The sequence below is a fragment of the Oncorhynchus mykiss genome, chromosome 13, assembly GCF_013265735.2.
Source record: "Oncorhynchus mykiss isolate Arlee chromosome 13, USDA_OmykA_1.1, whole genome shotgun sequence".
Lineage (NCBI taxonomy): Eukaryota > Metazoa > Chordata > Actinopteri > Salmoniformes > Salmonidae > Oncorhynchus > Oncorhynchus mykiss.
This window is the reverse complement of record NC_048577.1, coordinates 6428586-6450348: the sequence shown is the minus strand read 5'-3', so window position 1 is coordinate 6450348 and position 21763 is coordinate 6428586. Positions and strand designations below refer to the sequence as shown.

Sequence of the window (21763 nt, the reverse complement as noted above, 5' to 3'; positions counted from 1 at the left end):
CTACTTTACCCTAATGTACATCCCTAATGGCACCCTATTCCCTGCACTACTTTCCAGTGGTGGTTAGAGTACCCAATTGTAAGTAGTGATTTTTTACTTAATGAAGTACTTTACATCACTGCATAGTGCACTTCTTTTACACAGAGTCCTGTGTGCAGTGCCACGCCCTTAGCCACGTGACAGTCACATTAATAAACAGTTCACCTCACCGTACCTTCAGCTCCACCCAAAAGATCAAGGAACATTGGCCTGGGGCTGGGGGGTTCGGCTAACAGTGGCCAATTGCGCTTTACCGGGGCGTGGAGAGCGAGCCAGTGCCGCTCTATATATATATCCATCACTTAATACTCAGGATATTAACACTTGACGCTCGGTGACAGTAGCCGCGGTCACAGGCTCTCTCAGCCGCTTCAGACCCTCGCCACCTCAGCAGCAGCACAAGCAGCAGTAGCGGTAGAGGACAGAAGACTGAAAGATAGGCAGTCTCTTTCTCTCAGCTAGGCCATAGTCATTGTTGTAATCGTGATCGATGAGTCTGTCCGGGAAGCAGCGGTTCTCCGCCAACTCTTTCTCCGGGTTCGGGAGCCGGAAGATGGCATTGTCCTCCGCCGGGGGTTCGTCAATGCGCTCCAGCTTCGGGAGCAGAATGGGCTTTGGAGACGGTGGAGGAGGAGGGTTCAGGATGTCATCCTCCAGCCACATGGCAGGTCTGGGGAGTGGGATGAGCACCGGTGGCAGTGGCAGCGGGATGTTCGGTGGTGGTGGAGGCGGTGGAGGAGGAGGTTTCGGGTACGGTGGAGGTGTTGAGGACACGTCCCTCGGGTTCGCCGGTAACGAGAAGCAGCACATGCACAACCTGAACGACCGCCTGGCAACCTACATGGAGAAGGTTCGCCAGCTGGAGGCCACCAACCACCAGCTGGAGGAGAAGCTGAAGACCTTCACCTTCAACAAGGTGGAGGCGCACGACCTGACCATCTACGACGCAACACTCAAACCACTCATGGAGCAGGTAGGCGTTAAAACTATCTCTCTCCGTCTCTCTCCCTGCGCGAGCTTGCCAATTGTAAAAGTTGTGCGTAAAAGCGCACAAGAACTATCCCACGGGAGACACACTGGTTCAATCAACTTTGTTCCCACATAATTTCAATTAAATTACGTTGAACCAATGTGGGACAGACATTGAAATTACATACAGTATGTGCCCAGTGGGAGCCTACTGCTAAATGTCTTGCGATGTTTTTGCTAAAATAATATCCAGTATTGTAGATTACCTTATCTATATTTGCTATAGTCATATGTCGTTGAGTGCATTATGGGGTATGTCGTTGAGTGCATTATGGGGTATGTCGTTGAGTGCATTATGGGGAATGTCGTTGAGTGCATTATGGGGTATGTCGTTGAGTGCATTATGGGGTATGTCGTTGAAAGCATAATGGGGTATGTCGTTGAGTGCATTATGGGGTATGTTGTTGAGTGCATTATGGGGTATATTATTGAGTGCATTATGGGGTATATTATTGAGCACATTATGGGGTATTATTGAGTGCATTATGGGGTATGTTATTGAGTGCATTATGGGGTATATTATTGAGTGCATTATGGGGTATGTTATTGAGTGCATCATGGGGTATGTTATTGAGTGCATTATGGTTATTGAATACATTATGAGGTACTTTATTGAGTACATTATTGGGTATGTTGTTGAGTGCATTATGAGGTATGTCATTGAATGCATTATGGTTATTGAGTACATTATGGTTATTGAATACATTATGAGGTACTTTATTGAGTGCATTATGGTGTATGTTGTTGAGTGCATTATGGGGTATGTTGTTGAGTGCATTATGGGATATGTTGTTGAGTGCATTATGGGGTATGTTATTGAGTACATTATGGGATATGTTGCTGAGTACATTATGGGGTAAGTTGTTGAGTGCATTATGGGGTACGTTGTTGAGTGCATTATGGGGTATGTTACTGAGTGAATTATGGGGTATGTTACTGAGTGAATTATGGGGTATGTTGTTGAGTGCATTATGGGGTATGTTGTTGAGTGCATTATGGTTATTGGGTATATTATGAGGTATTTTATTGAGTGCATTATGGGGCATGTTATTGAGTGCATTATGGGGTATATCATTGAGTACGTTATTGAGTGAATTATGGTTATTGAGAACATTATGAGGTACTTTATTGAATACATTATGGGGTATGTTGTTGAGTGCATTATGGGGTATGTTGTTGAGTGCATTATGGTTATTGAGTACATTATAGTTATCGAGTACATAATGGGGTACTTTGTTGAGTGCATTATGGGGTACGTTGTTGAGTGCATTATGGGGTACGTTGTTGAGTGCATTATGGGGTACGTTGTTGAGTGCATTATGGGGTACGTTGTTGAGTGCATTATGGTTATTGAGAACATCATGGTTATTGAGTGCATTATGGGGTACGTTGTTGAGTGCATTATGGGGTACGTTGTTGAGCTCATTATGGGGTACGTTGTTGAGTGTATTATGGGGTACGTTGTTGAGTGCATTATGGGGTACGTTGTTGAGCTCATTATGGGGTACGTTGTTGAGTGCATTATGGGGTACGTTGTTGAGCTCATTATGGGGTACGTTGTTGAGTGCATTATGGGGTACGTTGTTGAGTGCATTATGGGGTACGTTGTTGAGTGCGTTATGGGGTACGTTGTTGAGTGCGTTATGGGGTATGTTGTTGAGTGCGTTATGGGGTATGTTGTTGAGTGCGTTATGGGGTATGTTGTTGAGTGCATTATGGGTATGTTATTGAGTAGATCATTTGAATATCTTACTACATGCCCTAAAAAACGTCTTTGGAAATAATTTCTCAAAAAAATTATATGATATTTTTGAAAAGCCTCATCATTTGTCAAATGGCTTGTGGGACTGGGACAGACACACACACACACACACACACACACACACACACACACACCCACACACACACACACACACAGTGTCTGACTCCTGTCTCTGTCTGCAGCTCATGGGTTTCCTGATACAGAACACTCAGATTGCTGTGGAGATCGACAACGCCAAGCTGACTGCTGACGACTTCAGAGTCAAGTAGGATGGATGGATGAGTGGTTGGATGGATGGATGAATAGTTTATTGTCCTTGGCAACATTCTGAGTAGATTGTCATGCAAACTTGATTGAATTATTTTCTTCATTAAGGTGTCTCAGTGATACGTAGTGGACATACCCTGAACAGTGAAACAGGTTTTATGTCCTGGAGGAGAATGGTTCTTTATGCACCACTCTCACACAGTTGTTACCTATATAGTTAATCAACAATATATACACTATGTCTCAATGAAGTAGATACCAGTTGTTACCTATATAGTTAATCAACAATATATACACTATGTCTCAATGAAGTAGATACCAGTTGTTACCTATATAATTAATCAACAATATATACACAGCAATATGTACACTATGTCTCAATTAAGTAGATACCAGTTGTTACCTATATAATTAATCAACAATATATACACAGCAATATGTACACTATGTCGCAATGAAGTAGATACCAGTTGTTACCTATATAATTAATCAACAATTTATACACAGCAATATGTACACTATGTCTCAATGAAGTAGGTACCAGTTGTTACCTATATAATTAATCAACAATATATACACAGCAATATGTACACTATGTCTCAATGAAGTAGATACCAGTTGTTACCTATATAATTAATCAACAATATATACACAGCAATATGTACACTATGTCTCAATTAAGTAGATACCAGTTGTTACCTATATAATTAATCAACAATATATACACAGCAATATGTACACTATGTCTCAATGAAGTAGATACCAGTTGTTACCTATATAATTAATCAACAATTTATACACAGCAATATGTACACTATGTCTCAATGAAGTAGGTACCGGTAAATAAAATAATTCAATCAGTTGTAGCCTATAGATAGTCCAAACAACACTATTCATTACTTAATCCTCATCTTCTCCTACAGACCAAGTCTATTGGACAATTAGTCGTCAGGAAATGGCAAGGACGTGAGTTAGAAGACACAGCTGTTAGCTTGGTACCAGTCTGTCTGTGCTAACATTCCACTCCTTTTACGCCGTGTCACATTCCAAACAGGGAGTGGCAAGGAGTGGAACGACAGCACTGACAGACAGGTGCCCAGGCTAACAGCTTTGGTTCGGGAGATGAAATGCTCACCGTTATCATAGGCTTCTTCTATAGGGTCTTTGCTTGTAGTTGTAACCCCACTGATTTTCTTCATTATCTATCACTCTCAGACAAAACATACATTTCTTACAACAAAACCATGGCAGTTATCGAGTTCACCTGACCCGGTGTTGAAATAATAGAACTACAATGATTCTGTTTCTATGGTTGAAATGCTCACTGTGTGTAGCGTGTAGGCTATGAACTAGTCGTATTGGGCCTTATCTTGCAGTTAATCAATCACAGTCCTTTCTTAATAAACAACCTCCTAAGGATCCGCCCCTTTTTTCAATTTTCGCCTAAAATGACATACCCAAATCTAACTGCCGGTAGCTCAGGCCCTGAAGCAAGGATATGCATATTCTTGATAACATTTGAAAGGAAACACTTTGAAGTTTGTGGAAATGTTAAATTAATGTAGGAAAATATAACTCATTAGATCTGGTCAAAGATAATACAAAGAAAAAAACAGGCGTTGTTTGTATTTTTTTTGTAGCATCATCTTTTAAATGCAAGAGAAAGGCCATAATGTATTATTTCAGCCCAGGCGCAATTTAGATTTTGGCCAGTAGATGGCAGCAGTGCGTGCACAATGTTTTAGACTGATCAAATGAACCATTGCATATCTGTTCAAAATGTTGTATCAAGACTGCCCAAATGTGCCTAATTGGTTTATTAATACATCTTCAAGTTCATAACTGTGCACTCTCCTCAAACAATAGCATGGTATTCTTTCACTGCAATAGCTACTGTAAATTGGACAGTGCAGTTAGATTAACAAGATTGTAAGCTTTCTACCCATATCAGATATGTCTATGTCCTGGGATATGTTTTTGTTACTTACAACCTCATGCTAATCACATTAGCCTATGTTAACTCAATCGTCCCTCGGGGGACCCATCGATCCTGTAGAGTTAAAGCCCTTTTTGCATCAGCAGGTGTCACAAACGGGCTTTACAGATACCCAGCCTAAAACCCCAAAGAGCTAACGGATCTGTCACTCATCTCTCTGGGCCTGTTAATATGGTGTCATCTCTGTTCATTGTATTTCTGCCAGGTGGGAGAATGAGCTGTCTTTGCGCCAGTGTGTGGAGGGGGACATCGGAGGTCTGAGGAACCTGCAGCGGGAGTTTGAGATGAACATCACAGCCATGATGCAGGACCTGCAGGGGTACGAGAACGAACGGGTCTCCATGGCGAAGAGCCATGAAGAGGTGAGGGCACGCCTGTCTCTCGCTCTCTCCCGCTGTGTTTCTCTCGGTCTCTCTCACCCTCTGACCCCTAACCTGTGACCTCTCTAGGAGCTGTTGTCCATGCGTGGGGGGATGACGGGCCAGGTGAACGTGGATGTCCAGGCTACTAAGAGCCAGGACCTGTCTCTGATGCTGGCTGAAGTCAGGTCGGAGTACGAGGCGGCCGTGGAGAAAAACCGCAGACAGGCCGAGGCCTGGTACATGAAACAGGTCTGTTACCACGCCAACGCAGGCACTACCACAGGCCAACATTAAAAGATGTATCAGAGGTGCTGAGTGTGTGTGTGTGACATGTCTCTCTCTCTGTGTGTGTGTGACTTGTGTCTCTCTCTGTGTGTGTCAGGTGGAGATGAAGCAGGCAGAGTCGGCGGTGGTGATGGAGACGACCACGACGACCACGTCGGAGATGACAGAGTTACGGAACCGCTACCAGACCCTACAGATGGAATACCAGGGACTACGTATGGGGGTGGGTCACACACACACACACACACACACACACACACACACACACACTAGAGAAACTATACAGATGGAATACCAAGGACTATGTATGGGGTGGGGTGGGGTACCATGCCCACTCACTCACTATACTCCCCAAATGTCCCCATTTCTAATCCCTGTCATGCTAAATGTGTGTGTGTGTGTCTTCTGTGTGTGTGCGCCTGTGTGTGTGTTTCCTTCGTGTCTCTCTCTCTGTGTTTGTCCCCCACCCGGCCCTCCTCCAGATGGCGAACCTAGAGGCCAGGCTGTTGGAGGTTCAGTCCCAGTTCCAGCAACGTCTGTCTGGGTATAGTGGCAAGGTGATGGGCCTGGAGGGAGAACTGACCTCCATAAGGGCCAGCACCACTGAGCAGAGCCAGGACTACCAGGTACAGTCACCATACCTCTATACGGAATCACTCACAAACACTGATTAGGGATTCAATCCAAGGTGTGTTACAGAGCAGCGTTATAGAGCAGTGTTACAGAGGAGCGTTAGAGAGGAGCGTTAGAGAGGAGCGTTAGAGAGGAGCGTTACAGAGCAGCGTTACAGAGCAGCGTTACAGAGCAGCGTTACAGAGGAGCGTTACAGAGGAGCGTTACAGAGCAGCGTTACAGAGCAGCGTTACAGAGGAGCGTTACAGAGGAGCGTTACAGAGGAGCGTTACAGAGGAGCGTTACAGAGCAGCGTTACAGAGCAGCGTTACAGAGGAGCGTTACAGAGCAGCGTTACAGAGCAGCGTTACAGAGGAGCGTTACAGAGCAGCGTTAGAGAGGAGCGTTAGAGAGGAGCGTTAGAGAGCAGCGTTACAGAGGAGCGTTACAGAGGAGCGTTAGAGAGGAGCGTTAGAGAGGAGCGTTAGAGAGGAGCGTTACAGAGCAGCGTTACAGAGGAGCGTTACAGAGGAGCGTTACAGAGCAGCGTTACAGAGGAGCGTTACAGAGCAGCGTTAGAGAGGAGCGTTAGAGAGGAGCGTTAGAGAGCAGCGTTACAGAGGAGCGTTACAGAGGAGCGTTAGAGAGGAGCGTTACAGAGCAGCGTTACAGAGGAGCGTTACAGAGCAGCATTACAGAGCAGCGTTACAGAGGAGCGTTACAGAGCAGCGTTAGAGAGGAGCGTTACAGAGGAGCGTTACAGAGGAGCGTTACAGAGGAGCGTTAGAGAGGAGCGTTACAGAGGAGCGTTACAGAGGAGCGTTAGAGAGGAGCGTTAGAGAGGAGCGTTACAGAGCAGCGTTACAGAGCAGCGTTACAGAGGAGCGTTACAGAGCAGCGTTAGAGAGGAGCGTTAGAGAGGAGCGTTACAGAGGAGCGTTAGAGAGGAGCGTTACAGAGCAGCGTTACAGAGCAGCGTTAGAGAGGAGCGTTAGAGAGGAGCGTTACAGAGGAGCGTTAGAGAGGAGCGTTAGAGAGGAGCGTTACAGAGGAGCGTTACAGAGCAGCGTTACAGAGCAGCGTTACAGAGGAGCGTTACAGAGCAGCGTTAGAGAGGAGCGTTACAGAGCAGCGTTACAGAGCAGCGTTACAGAGGAGCGTTACAGAGGAGCGTTACAGAGCAGCGTTACAGAGGAGCGTTACAGAGGAGCGTTACAGAGGAGCGTTAGAGAGGAGCGTTAGAGAGGAGCGTTACAGAGCAGCGTTACAGAGCAGCGTTACAGAGGAGCGCTACAGAGGAGCGTTACAGAGCAGCGTTAGAGAGGAGCGTTACAGAGCAGCGTTACAGAGCAGCGTTACAGAGGAGCGTTACAGAGGAGCGTTACAGAGCAGCGTTACAGAGCAGCGTTACAGAGGAGCGTTACAGAGGAGCGTTACAGAGCAGCTAACAATACGTAATTTCTCCAGCATGGATATCGCATTCATGGTAAGCGCTGTGAATGCCGGCTCAATCATAAATTACCTCTCCACTTCTCTCCCTCTCTCCCACTCCCCTCTCTCTCTATCACCCTCTCCCTCCCGTCTCTCTATACCACCCTCTCCCTCCTCTCTCTCTACCCCCTCTCTCTTTACCACCCCCCCCCCCCCCCCCCCTCTCTCTACCACCCTCTCCCCCCCTCTCTCTACCACCCTCTCCCCCCTCTCTCTACCACCCTCTCTCCCTCCTCTCTCTCTACCCCCTCTCTCTTTACCACCCTCTCCCCCCCTCTCTCTACCACTCTCTCTCCCTCCTCTCGCTCTACCCCCTCTCTCTTTACCACCCTCTCTACCTACTCTCCCCCTCTGTCTTTCTCTTTCTCTCTCTCTACCTCCCCCTCTCTCGCTCGCTCTCCCAGATCCTTCTGAACATCAAGAGTCGTCTAGAGATGGAGATCCAGCAGTATAAGCATCTGCTGGAGGGAGCCGGCCTGGGAGGGGGCATGGTCCCTGGAGGGGCTGACCTGGGAGGGGGCATGGTGGTCTCTGGAGGGGCCGGGAGGTCGGCAGGTAAAACTTGTTAGTTAGGATATCTCTCAGCCCATGCATGAAAGGCTGATCTTTCAAGAGTCTGTAAAATATAAAAATACACAAAGAAAACATTTGAAGTTCAAAGTTATCAAGTATTGAGTCCTATAGTATGAGTCATAAAACCCAGAAATGGTTCCAATCGTTTTTTTCACAATTCATTTTTCCATCTGGGATTTTGGAACTACTTTTATTCAAGGTCTGTGTCTGGTGTAGGCTTACACTGGTGTGATGTGTTGATAACCTGGTCTGTGTCTGGTGTAGGCTTACACTGGTGTGATGTGTTGATAACCTGGTCTGTGTCTGGTGTAGGCTTACACTGGTGTGACGTGGTGATAACCTGGTCTGTGTCTGGTGTAGGCTTACACTGGTGTGATGTGTTGATAACCTGGTCTGTGTCTGGTGTAGGCTTACACTGGTGTGACGTGTTGATAACCTGGTCTGTGTCTGGTGTAGGCTTACACTGGTGTGACGTGTTGATAACCTGGTCTGTGTCTGGTGTAGGCTTACACTGGTGTGACTTGTTGATAACCTGGTCTGTGTCTGGTGTAGGCTTACACTGGTGTGACATGGTGATAACCTGGTCTGTGTCTGGTGTAGGCTTACACTGGTGTGACTTGTTGATAACCTGGTCTGTGTCTGGTGTAGGCTTACACTGGTGTGACTTGTTGATAACCTGGTCTGTGTCTGGTGTAGGCTTACACTGGTGTGACGTGTTGATAACCTGGTCTGTGTCTGGTGTAGGCTTACACTGGTGTGACGTGTTGATAACCTGGTCTGTGTCTGGTGTAGGCTTACACTGGTGTGACTTGTTGATAACCTGGTCTGTGTCTGGTGTAGGCTTACACTGGTGTGACTTGTTGATAACCTGGTCTGTGTCTGGTGTAGGCTTACACTGGTGTGACATGGTGATAACCTGGTCTGTGTCTGGTGTAGGCTTACACTGGTGTGACTTGTTGATAACCTGGTCTGTGTCTGGTGTAGGCTTACACTGGTGTGACTTGTTGATAACCTGGTCTGTGTCTGGTGTAGGCTTACACTGGTGTGACGAGGTGATAACCTGGTCTGTGTCTGGTGTAGGCTTACACTGGTGTGACTTGTTGATAACCTGGTCTGTGTCTGGTGTAGGCTTACACTGGTGTGACATGGTGATAACCTGGTCTGTGTCTGGTGTAGGCTTACACTGGTGTGACTTGTTGATAACCTGGTCTGTGTCTGGTGTAGGCTTACACTGGTGTGACTTGTTGATAACCTGGTCTGTGTCTGGTGTAGGCTTACACTGGTGTGACATGGTGATAACCTGGTCTGTGTCTGGTGTAGGCTTACACTGGTGTGATGTGTTGATAACCGCGCAAATCTCTCCCGCCGGACAAGGTAACGTTTGTCAACAATTAGCATGTCCATTTTTTTGGAGGAAATTTAGGTGGATATATTGGTAAAACTCACACTGTTCGAGAGAATTACACGGCTGTTAAAACATCACGCCAAGGTACAGTGCATTCAGAAAGTATTCAGACCCCTTGACTTTTTTCCAGATTTTGTTACGTTACAGCCTAATTCTTAAAATTGATTAAATAGTTTTTTCCCTCATCAATATACATACAATAACCCATAATGACATCACAATACCCCATAATGACATCACAATACCCCATAATGACATCACAATACCCCATAATGACATCACAATACCCCATAATGACAATTATTGTAGCAAAAAAATACAAAATATAAAATGGAAACATCACATTTACGTAAATATTCAGACCCTTTACTCAGTACTTTGTTGAAGCACCTTGGGCAGAGATTACAGCCTAGAGTCTTCTTGGATATGATGCTACAAGCTTGGCACACCTGTATTTGAGGAGTTTATTGGCTGTGTGCTAAGGGTCATTGCTTAGGGTACTGAGCGCTCTGGAGCAGGTTTTCATCAAGGGTCTCTCTGTACTTTGCTCCGTTCATCTTTCCCTCGATCCTGACTAGTCTCCCAGTCCCGGTCGCTGAAAAACATCCCCACAGCATGATGCTGCCACCACCATGCTTCACCGTAGGGATAGTGCCAGGTTTCCTCCAGACGTGACACTTGGCATTCAGGCCAAAGAGTTCAATTTTGGTTTCATCCGACCAGAGAATGTTCTGAGAGTCCTTTAGTTGCCTCTTGGAAAAATCCAAGCGGGCTGTCATGTGACTTTTACTAAGGAGTGGCTTCTGTCTGGCCACTCTATCATAAAGGCCTGATTGGTGTAGTGCTGCAGAGATGGTTGTCCTTCTGGAAGGTTTTCCACAGAGGAACTCTGGAGCTCTGTCAGATTGACGATCAGGTTCTTGGTCACCTCCACCTCCAAGGCCCTTCTCCCCCGATTGCTCAGTTTGGCAGGGCGACCAGCTCTAGGAAGAGTCTTGGTGGTTCCAAACTTCTTCCATTTAAGAATGATGGAGGCCACTGTGTTCTTGGGGACCTTCAATGCTGCTGAAATGTTTTGGTACCCTTCCCCAGATCTGTGCCCCAACACAATCCTGTCTCGGAGCTCTACAGACAATTCCTTTGACCTCATGGCATGGTGTTTGCTCTGACATGCACTGTCGACTGTGGGACCTTATATAGACAGGTGTGTGCCTTTCCCAATCATGTCCAATCAATTGAATTTACCACAGGTGGACTCCAGTCAAGTTGTAGAAACATCTCAAGGATGATCAATGCAAACAGGATGCACCTGAACTCAATTTTGAGTCTCATAGCAAAGGGTCTGAATACTCATGTTAATAAGGTATTTCTGTTTTTACATTTTTAATACATTTGCACAGTTTTTGCTTTGTCATTATGGGGTATTGGGGGTAGATTGAGGAAAAACATTTATTGAATCAATTTTAGAACTAGGCTGTAACGTGACAAAGCGTGGCAAAAAGGAAGGGGTCTGAATACTTTCCGAATGCACAGTAAACCTACACAATATACACGCTTCGTTTGAAATGATTGTACAATTCACGACGTGAAATATTAATGTCATGAAAAATCATTGGAACCAGTTCTGTTGTTTTTATGGGTAATATGACTCTACTGGGGAGGACTATTGTTTTATATGTAGATGTGTTTATGGGTAATATGACTCTACTGGGGAGGACTATTGTTTTATATGTAGATGTGTTTATGGGTAATATGACTCTACTGGGGAGGACTATTGTTTTATATGTAGATGTGTTTATGGGTAATATGACTCTACTGGGGAGGACTATTGTTTTATATGTAGATGTGTTTATGGGTAATATGACTCTACTGGGGAGGACTATTGTTTTATATGTAGATGTGTTTATGGGTAATATGACTCTACTGGGGAGGACTATTGTTTTATATGTAGATGTGTTTATGGGTAATATGACTGATCCACTGGGGAGGACTATTGTTTTATATGTAGATGTGTTTATGGGTAATATGACTCTACTGGGGAGGACTATTGTTTTATATGTAGATGTGTTTATGGGTAATATGACTCTACTGGGGAGGACTATTGTTTTATATGTAGATGTGTTTATGGGTAATATGACTGATCTACTGGGGAGGACTATTGTTTTATATGTAGATGTGTTTATGGGTAATATGACTCTACTGGGGAGGACTATTGTTTTATATGTAGGTGTGTTTATGGGTAATATGACTCTACTGGGGAGGACTATTGTTTTATATGTAGATGTGTTTATGGGTAATATGACTCTACTGGGGAGGACTATTGTTTTATATGTAGATGTGTTTATGGGTAATATGACTCTACTGGGGTGGACTATTGTTTTATATGTAGATGTGTTTATGGGTAATATGACTCTACTGGGGAGGACTATTGTTTTATATGTAGATGTGTTTATGGGTAATATGACTGATCCACTGGGGAGGACTATTGTTTTATATGTAGATGTGTTTATGGGTAATATGACTCTACTGGGGAGGACTATTGTTTTATATGTAGGTGTGTTTATGGGTAATATGACTCTACTGGGGAGGACTATTGTTTTATATGTAGATGTGTTTATGGGTAATATGACTCTACTGGGGAGGACTATTGTTTTATATGTAGATGTGTTTATGGGTAATATGACTCTACTGGGGAGGACTATTGTTTTATATGTAGATGTGTTTATGGGTAATATGACTGATCTACTGGGGAGGACTATTGTTTTATATGTAGATGTGTTTATGGGTAATATGACTCTACTGGGGAGGACTATTGTTTTATATGTAGATGTGTTTATGGGTAATATGACTCTACTGGGGAGGACTATTGTTTTATATGTAGATGTGTTTATGGGTAATATGACTCTACTGGGGAGGACTATTGTTTTATATGTAGGTGTGTTTATGGGTAATATGACTCTACTGGGGTGGACTATTGTTTTATATGTAGATGTGTTTATGGGTAATATGACTGATCCACTGGGGAGGACTATTGTTTTATATGTAGATGTGTTTATGGGTAATATGACTCTACTGGGGTGGACTATTGTTTTATATGTAGATGTGTTTATGGGTAATATGACTCTACTGGGGAGGACTATTGTTTTATATGTAGATGTGTTTATGGGTAATATGACTCTACTGGGGAGGACTATTGTTTTATATGTAGATGTGTTTATGGGTAATATGACTCTACTGGGGTGGACTATTGTTTTATATGTAGATGTGTTTATGGGTAATATGACTCTACTGGGGAGGACTATTGTTTTATATGTAGATGTGTTTATGGGTAATATGACTCTACTGGGGAGGACTATTGTTTTATATGTAGATGTGTTTATGGGTAATATGACTCTACTGGGGTGGACTATTGTTTTATATGTAGATGTGTTTATGGGTAATATGACTCTACTGGGGAGGACTATTGTTATATATGTAGATGTGTTTATGGGTAATATGACTGATCCACTGGGGAGGACTATTGTTTTATATGTAGGTGTGTTTATGGGTAATATGACTCTACTGGGGAGGACTATTGTTTTATATGTAGATGTGTTTATGGGTAATATGACTCTACTGGGGAGGACTATTGTTTTATATGTAGATGTGTTTATGGGTAATATGACTCTACTGGGGAGGACTATTGTTTTATATGTAGATGTGTTTATGGGTAATATGACTCTACTGGGGAGGACTATTGTTTTATATGTAGATGTGTTTATGGGTAATATGACTGATCTACTGGGGAGGACTATTGTTTTATATGTAGATGTGTTTATGGGTAATATGACTCTACTGGGGTGGACTATTGTTTTATATGTAGATGTGTTTATGGGTAATATGACTCTACTGGGGAGGACTATTGTTTTATATGTAGATGTGTTTATGGGTAATATGACTGATCCACTGGGGAGGACTATTGTTTTATATGTAGATGTGTTTATGGGTAATATGACTCTACTGGGGAGGACTATTGTTTTATATGTAGATGTGTTTATGGGTAATATGACTCTACTGGGGAGGACTATTGTTTTATATGTAGATGTGTTTATGGGTAATATGACTCTACTGGGGAGGACTATTGTTTTATATGTAGATGTGTTTATGGGTAATATGACTCTACTGGGAGGACTATTGTTTTATATGTAGATGTGTTTATGGGTAATATGACTCTACTGGGAGGACTATTGTTTTATATGTAGATGTGTTTATGGGTAATATGACTCTACTGGGGAGGACTATTGTTATATATGTAGATGTGTTTATGGGTAATATGACTCTACTGGGGAGGACTATTGTTTTATATGTAGATGTGTTTATGGGTAATATGACTCTACTGGGGAGGACTATTGTTATATATGTAGATGTGTTTATGGGTAATATGACTCTACTGGGGAGGACTATTGTTATATATGTAGATGTGTTTATGGGTAATATGACTCTACTGGGGAGGACTATTGTTTTATATGTAGATGTGTTTATGGGTAATATGACTCTACTGGGGAGGACTATTGTTTTATATGTAGATGTGTTTATGGGTAATATGACTCTACTGGGGAGGACTATTGTTATATATGTAGATGTGTTTATGGGTAATATGACTGATCTACTGGGGAGGACTATTGTTTTATATGTAGATGTGTTTATGGGTAATATGACTCTACTGGGGAGGACTATTGTTTTATATGTAGATGTGTTTATGGGTAATATGACTCTACTGGGGTGGACTATTGTTTTATATGTAGATGTGTTTATGGGTAATATGACTCTACTGGGGAGGACTATTGTTTTATATGTAGGTGTGTTTATGGGTAATATGACTCTACTGGGGAGGACTATTGTTTTATATGTAGATGTGTTTATGGGTAATATGACTGATCTACTGGGGAGGACTATTGTTTTATATGTAGATGTGTTTATGGGTAATATGACTCTACTGGGGTGGACTATTGTTTTATATGTAGATGTGTTTATGGGTAATATGACTGATCTACTGGGGAGGACTATTGTTTTATATGTAGGTGTGTTTATGGGTAATATGACTCTACTGGGGAGGACTATTGTTTTATATGTAGATGTGTTTATGGGTAATATGACTCTACTGGGGAGGACTATTGTTTTATATGTAGATGTGTTTATGGGTAATATGACTGATCCACTGGGGAGGACTATTGTTTTATATGTAGGTGTGTTTATGGGTAATATGACTCTACTGGGGAGGACTATTGTTTTATATGTAGATGTGTTTATGGGTAATATGACTGATCCACTGGGGAGGACTATTGTTTTATATGTAGGTGTGTTTATGGGTAATATGACTCTACTGGGGAGGACTATTGTTTTATATGTAGATGTGTTTATGGGTAATATGACTGATCTACTGGGGAGGACTATTGTTTTATATGTAGATGTGTTTATGGGTAATATGACTCTACTGGGGAGGACTATTGTTTTATATGTAGATGTGTTTATGGGTAATATGACTCTACTGGGGTGGACTATTGTTTTATATGTAGATGTGTTTATGGGTAATATGACTGATCCACTGGGGAGGACTATTGTTTTATATGTAGGTGTGTTTATGGGTAATATGACTCTACTGGGGAGGACTATTGTTTTATATGTAGATGTGTTTATGGGTAATATGACTCTACTGGGGTGGACTATTGTTTTATATGTAGATGTGTTTATGGGTAATATGACTCTACTGGGGAGGACTATTGTTTTATATGTAGATGTGTTTATGGGTAATATGACTGATCTACTGGGGAGGACTATTGTTTTATATGTAGATGTGTTTATGGGTAATATGACTGATCTACTGGGGTGGACTATTGTTTTATATGTAGATGTGTTTATGGGTAATATGACTCTACTGGGGAGGACTATTGTTTTATATGTAGGTGTGTTTATGGGTAATATGACTCTACTGGGGAGGACTATTGTTTTATATGTAGATGTGTTTATGGGTAATATGACTGATCTACTGGGGTGGACTATTGTTTTATATGTAGATGTGTTTATGGGTAATATGACTCCACTGGGGAGGACTATTGTTTTATATGTAGATGTGTTTATGGGTAATATGACTCTACTGGGGAGGACTATTGTTTTATATGTAGATGTGTTTATGGGTAATATGACTCTACTGGGGAGGACTATTGTTTTATATGTAGATGTGTTTATGGGTAATATGACTCTACTGGGGAGGACTATTGTTTTATATGTAGATGTGTTTATGGGTAATATGACTGATCCACTGGGGAGGACTATTGTTTTATATGTAGGTGTGTTTATGGGTAATATGACTCTACTGGGGAGGACTATTGTTTTATATGTAGATGTGTTTATGGGTAATATGACTCTACTGGGGAGGACTATTGTTTTATATGTAGATGTGTTTATGGGTAATATGACTCTACTGGGGAGGACTATTGTTTTATATGTAGATGTGTTTATGGGTAATATGACTCTACTGGGGAGGACTATTGTTTTATATGTAGATGTGTTTATGGGTAATATGACTCTACTGGGGAGGACTATTGTTTTATATGTAGATGTGTTTATGGGTAATATGACTCTACTGGGGTGGACTATTGTTTTATATGTAGATGTGTTTATGGGTAATATGACTCTACTGGGGAGGACTATTGTTTTATATGTAGATGTGTTTATGGGTAATATGACTGATCCACTGGGGAGGACTATTGTTTATATGTAGATGTGTTTATGGGTAATATGACTCTACTGGGGAGGACTATTGTTTTATATGTAGATGTGTTTATGGGTAATATGACTCTACTGGGGTGGACTATTGTTTTATATGTAGATGTGTTTATGGGTAATATGACTCTACTGGGGAGGACTATTGTTTTATATGTAGATGTGTTTATGGGTAATATGACTCTACTGGGGAGGACTATTGTTTTATATGTAGATGTGTTTATGGGTAATATGACTCTACTGGGGTGGACTATTGTTTTATATGTAGGTGTGTTTATGGGTAATATGACTCTACTGGGGAGGACTATTGTTTTATATGTAGATGTGTTTATGGGTAATATGACTGATCCACTGGGGAGGACTATTGTTTTATATGTAGATGTGTTTATGGGTAATATGACTCTACTGGGGAGGACTATTGTTTTATATGTAGATGTGTTTATGGGTAATATGACTCTACTGGGGAGGACTATTGTTTTATATGTAGATGTGTTTATGGGTAATATGACTCTACTGGGGAGGACTATTGTTTTATATGTAGGTGTGTTTATGGGTAATATGACTCTACTGGGGTGGACTATTGTTTTATATGTAGATGTGTTTATGGGTAATATGACTCTACTGGGGAGGACTATTGTTTTATATGTAGATGTGTTTATGGGTAATATGACTCTACTGGGGAGGACTATTGTTTTATATGTAGATGTGTTTATGGGTAATATGACTCTACTGGGGAGGACTATTGTTTTATATGTAGATGTGTTTATGGGTAATATGACTCTACTGGGGTGGACTATTGTTTTATATGTAGATGTGTTTATGGGTAATATGACTCTACTGGGGAGGACTATTGTTTTATATGTAGATGTGTTTATGGGTAATATGACTCTACTGGGGTGGACTATTGTTTTATATGTAGATGTGTTTATGGGTAATATGACTGATCCACTGGGGAGGACTATTGTTTTATATGTAGGTGTGTTTATGGGTAATATGACTCTACTGGGGAGGACTATTGTTTTATATGTAGGTGTGTTTATGGGTAATATGACTGATCCACTGGGGCAGACTATTGTTTTATATGTAGATGTGTTTATGGGTAATATGACTCTACTGGGGAGGACTATTGTTTTATATGTAGATGTGTTTATGGGTAATATGACTCTACTGGGGAGGACTATTGTTTTATATGTAGGTGTGTTTATGGGTAATATGACTGATCCACTGGGGAGGACTATTGTTTTATATGTAGATGTGTTTATGGGTAATATGACTCTACTGGGGTGGACTATTGTTTTATATGTAGGTGTGTTTATGGGTAATATGACTGATCCACTGGGGAGGACTATTGTTTTATATGTAGGTGTGTTTATGGGTAATATGACTCTACTGGGGAGGACTATTGTTTTATATGTAGATGTGTTTATGGGTAATATGACTGATCTACTGGGGAGGACTATTGTTTTATATGTAGATGTGTTTATGGGTAATATGACTCTACTGGGGAGGACTATTGTTTTATATGTAGATGTGTTTATGGGTAATATGACTCTACTGGGGAGGACTATTGTTTTATATGTAGATGTGTTTATGGGTAATATGACTCTACTGGGGAGGACTATTGTTTTATATGTAGATGTGTTTATGGGTAATATGACTCTACTGGGGAGGACTATTGTTTTATATGTAGATGTGTTTATGGGTAATATGACTCTACTGGGGAGGACTATTGTTTTATATGTAGGTGTTTTAAAGGTCTTATTAACAGGTTTGTCTATGTACTCAGGTAAGGCTGTTGTGACCAGGACCACTGTGTTGGAGGTGAAATCCTCGGGAGGAGGAGTGGGGACGGGAGGAAGCTCCATGTTGATGCATTCCACTAGCTCCACCTCCAGCAGTTCTGGGGGCGGGGCAGCCATGCTGTCATCAGGAGGCGCCGCGATGGTGTCCGTCAGGGGACCAGCCATGCTGTCATCAGGAAGCCCCGCAATGGTGTCTGGCAGCGGATCAGCCACGGCGCCATCAGGAGGAGGCACGGCGCCATCAGGAGGAGGCACGGCGCCATCAGCAGGAGGCACGGCCCCATCAGCAGGAGGCACGGCCCCATCAGCAGGAGGCACGGCCCCATCAGCAGGAGGCACGGCCCCATCAGGAGGAGGCACGGCGCCATCAGGAGGAGGCACGGCGCCATCAGGAGGAGGCACGGCGCCATCAGGAGGAGGCACGGCGCCATCAGCAGGCGGCACGGCGCCATCAGCAGGCGGCACGGCCCCATCAGGAGGCGGCACGGCGCCATCAGCAAGCGGCACGGCCCCATCAGCAGGAGGCACGGCGCCATCAGCAGGAGTCACGGCGCCATCAGCAAGCGGCACGGCCCCATCAGCAGGAGGCACGGCGCCATCAGCAGGAGGCACGGCGCCATCAGCAGGAGGCACGGCGCCATCAGCAAGCGGCACGGCCCCATCCGCAGGAGGCACGGCCCCATCAGCAGGAGGCACGGCGCCATCAGTAGGAGGCACGGCCCCATCAGCAGGAGGCACGGCCCCATCAGCAGGAGGCACGACCCCATCAGCAGGAGGCACGGCGCCAGCAGCAGGCGGCACGGCGCCATCAGGAGGCGGCACGGCGCCATCGGGAGGCGGCACGGCGCCATCGGGAGGCGGCACGGCGCCATCGGGAGGCGGCACGGCGCCATCGGGAGGCACGGCGCCATCAGCAGGAGGCACGGCGCCATCAGCAAGCGGCACGGCCCCATCAGCAGGAGGCACGGCGCCATCAGCAAGCGGCACGGCCCCATCAGCAGGAGGCACGGCCCCATCAGGAGGAGGCACGGCCCCATCAGCAGGAGGCACGGCCCCATCAGGAGGAGGCACGGTGCCATCAGGAGGAGGCACGGCGCCATCAGCAGGAGGCACGGCGCCATCAGGAGGAGGCACGGCGCCATCAGCAGGAGGCACGGCTCCATCAGCAGGAGGCAAGGCGCCATCAGCAGGAGGCACGGTGCCATCAGCAGGCGGCACGGCGCCAGCAGCAGGCGGCACGGCTCCAGCAGCAGACGGCACAGCGCCATCAGCAGGAGGCACGGCGCCATCAGGAGGCGGCACGGCGCCATCAGCAGGAGGCACGGCCCCATCAGCAGGAGGCACGGCGCCATCAGCAGGAGGCACGGCGCCATCAGCAGGTGGGGGACCAGCTCTGATGTCATCAGGAGGCGTCACAATGGTGTCCGGTGGGGGACCAGCTCTGATGTCATCAGGAGGCGTCGCGATAGTGTCCGGTGGGGGACCAGCTCTGATGTCATCAGGAGGCGTCGCAATGGTGTCCGGTGGGGGACCAGCTCTGATGTCATCTGGAGGAGCCGCGATGGTTTCCAGCGTGGGCCCAGCCACGGTGTCATCAGGAGGTGCTGCAATGGTGTCATCGGGCGGGGGCATGACCGTGTCCGGTAGCAACTCGTCTTCCACCAGCGTGTTGACCAGCTCCACCATGGAAGGTGAACATAGAGATATAATAACTAGACCAGCTCCACCATGGAAGGTGAACATAGAGATATAATAACTAGACCAGCTCCACCATGGAAGGTGAACATAGAGATATAATAACTAGACCAGCTCCACCATGGAAGGTTAACATAGAGATATAATAACTAGACCAGCTCCACCATGGAAGGTGAACATAGAGATATAATAACTAGACCAGCTCCACCATGGAAGGTTAACATAGAGATATAATAACTAGACCAACTCCACCATGGAAGGTGAACATAGAGATATAATAACTAGACCAGCTCCACCATGGAAGGTTAACATAGAGATATAATAACTAGACCAGCGCCACCATGGAAGGTGAACATAGAGATATAATAACTAGACCAGCTTCACCATGGAAGGTCAACATAGAGATATAATAACTAGACCAGCGCCACCATGGAAGGTGAACATAGAGATATAATAACTAGACCAGCTTCACCATGGAAGGTGAGGATAGAGATATTACAACATTGAAAAAAAAGATTTTGCTACTCAATGTCTCTCTCTCCATCTCTCTCTTCCAGGTAAAGTCTCTACTGGTGATATTGCCATAGTTCCCATATAGTGATTCCCTTCTCTGATTCACGTCACAACACTCTCCAGGACCACGGAACCCCCTACACACACACACACACACACACACACCACACACACACACACACACACACACACACACACACACACACACACGTAGCCTCTCTCTACTACTAACACACAGCTCACATTCTGACCTGAACATCATGACGTGTAGCCTCTCTCTACTACTAACACACAGTCCACATTCTGACCTGAACATCATGACGTGTAGCCTCTCTCTACTACTAACACACAGCTCACATTCTGACCTGAACATCATGACGTGTAGCCTCTCTCTACTACTAACACACAGCTCACATTCTGACCTGAACATCATGACGTGTAGCCTCTCTCTACTACTAACACACAGCTCACATTCTGACCTGAACATCATGACGTGTCACTTCTCTCTCTTCTGTTTAATTTAAATTACATTTGACGTTTCCATTTATAATAAAAACCTGACCCTACAATGAGATGTTGTTTTTCTTTGTGTTTCATTATTAAAGATGACGCTGCATTGATCGTGTGTTAAATCAAAGCGTTGGACCAGTAACCGGAAGGTTGCAAGTTCAAACCCCTGAGCTGACAAGGTACAAATCTGTCGTTCTGCCCCTGAACAGGCAGTTAACCCACTGTTCCTAGACCAGTTAACCCACTGTTCCTAGACCAGTTAACCCACTGTTCCTAGGCCGTCATTGAAAATAAGAATTTGTTCTTAACTGACTTGCCTAGTTAAATAAAGGGTAAATAAATATATATATTTTTTTAAAGGATTATGATCTATAATACATGTTGTCTTTTAGATTAGAATGAATGGGATTCAATGGGCAGGGGAACCTGATCCCAGATCAGCACTCTGACAACCTTCATGAGTACCAGGGCCGAGAAACTAGTTTTTGTGGGCTGTTTTCACAGATGAGATGAATCCAAGAGCAGGTTTAATCCTGACTAGGGTTACTTGAGTCTAAATGTGGTTGAATGAACATCAACTGACCTCAGACTGTGGTTGAATGAACATCAACTGACCTCAGACTGTGGTTGAATGAACATCAACTGACCTCAGACTACATG

General features: G+C 44.1%; 1 protein-coding gene across 1 annotated transcript; it reads left to right on the top strand.

Annotated features, from left to right (window-relative positions):
* The first annotated feature begins 293 nt into the window (after nucleotides 1–293).
* Nucleotides 294–21227, top strand: LOC110485390 (keratin, type I cytoskeletal 9). Its single transcript, XM_036940004.1, has 9 exons — nucleotides 294–1012; nucleotides 3013–3095; nucleotides 5299–5455; nucleotides 5543–5704; nucleotides 5838–5963; nucleotides 6223–6366; nucleotides 8248–8398; nucleotides 18370–20076; nucleotides 20638–21227. Exons 1-9 carry the CDS (start codon nucleotides 530–532, stop codon nucleotides 20676–20678), a joined length of 3054 nt encoding a protein of 1017 aa, XP_036795899.1. The 5' UTR covers nucleotides 294–529; the 3' UTR covers nucleotides 20679–21227.
* The last annotated feature ends 536 nt before the right edge of the window (nucleotides 21228–21763 follow it).

What these genes read in the sequence shown, in the direction of transcription:
- LOC110485390 (XM_036940004.1), top strand. Translation starts at nt 530, where the DNA reads ATGAGTCTGTCCGGGAAGCAGCGGTTCTCCGCCAACTCTTTCTCCGGG. An exon ending in GCTGACGACTTCAGAGTCAA is followed by an intron (nt 3,096 to 5,298) that starts GTAGGATGGATG and finishes TATTTCTGCCAG; the next exon opens with GTGGGAGAATGAGCTGTCTT. An exon ending in AGGCCTGGTACATGAAACAG is followed by an intron (nt 5,705 to 5,837) that starts GTCTGTTACCAC and finishes TGTGTGTGTCAG; the next exon opens with GTGGAGATGAAGCAGGCAGA.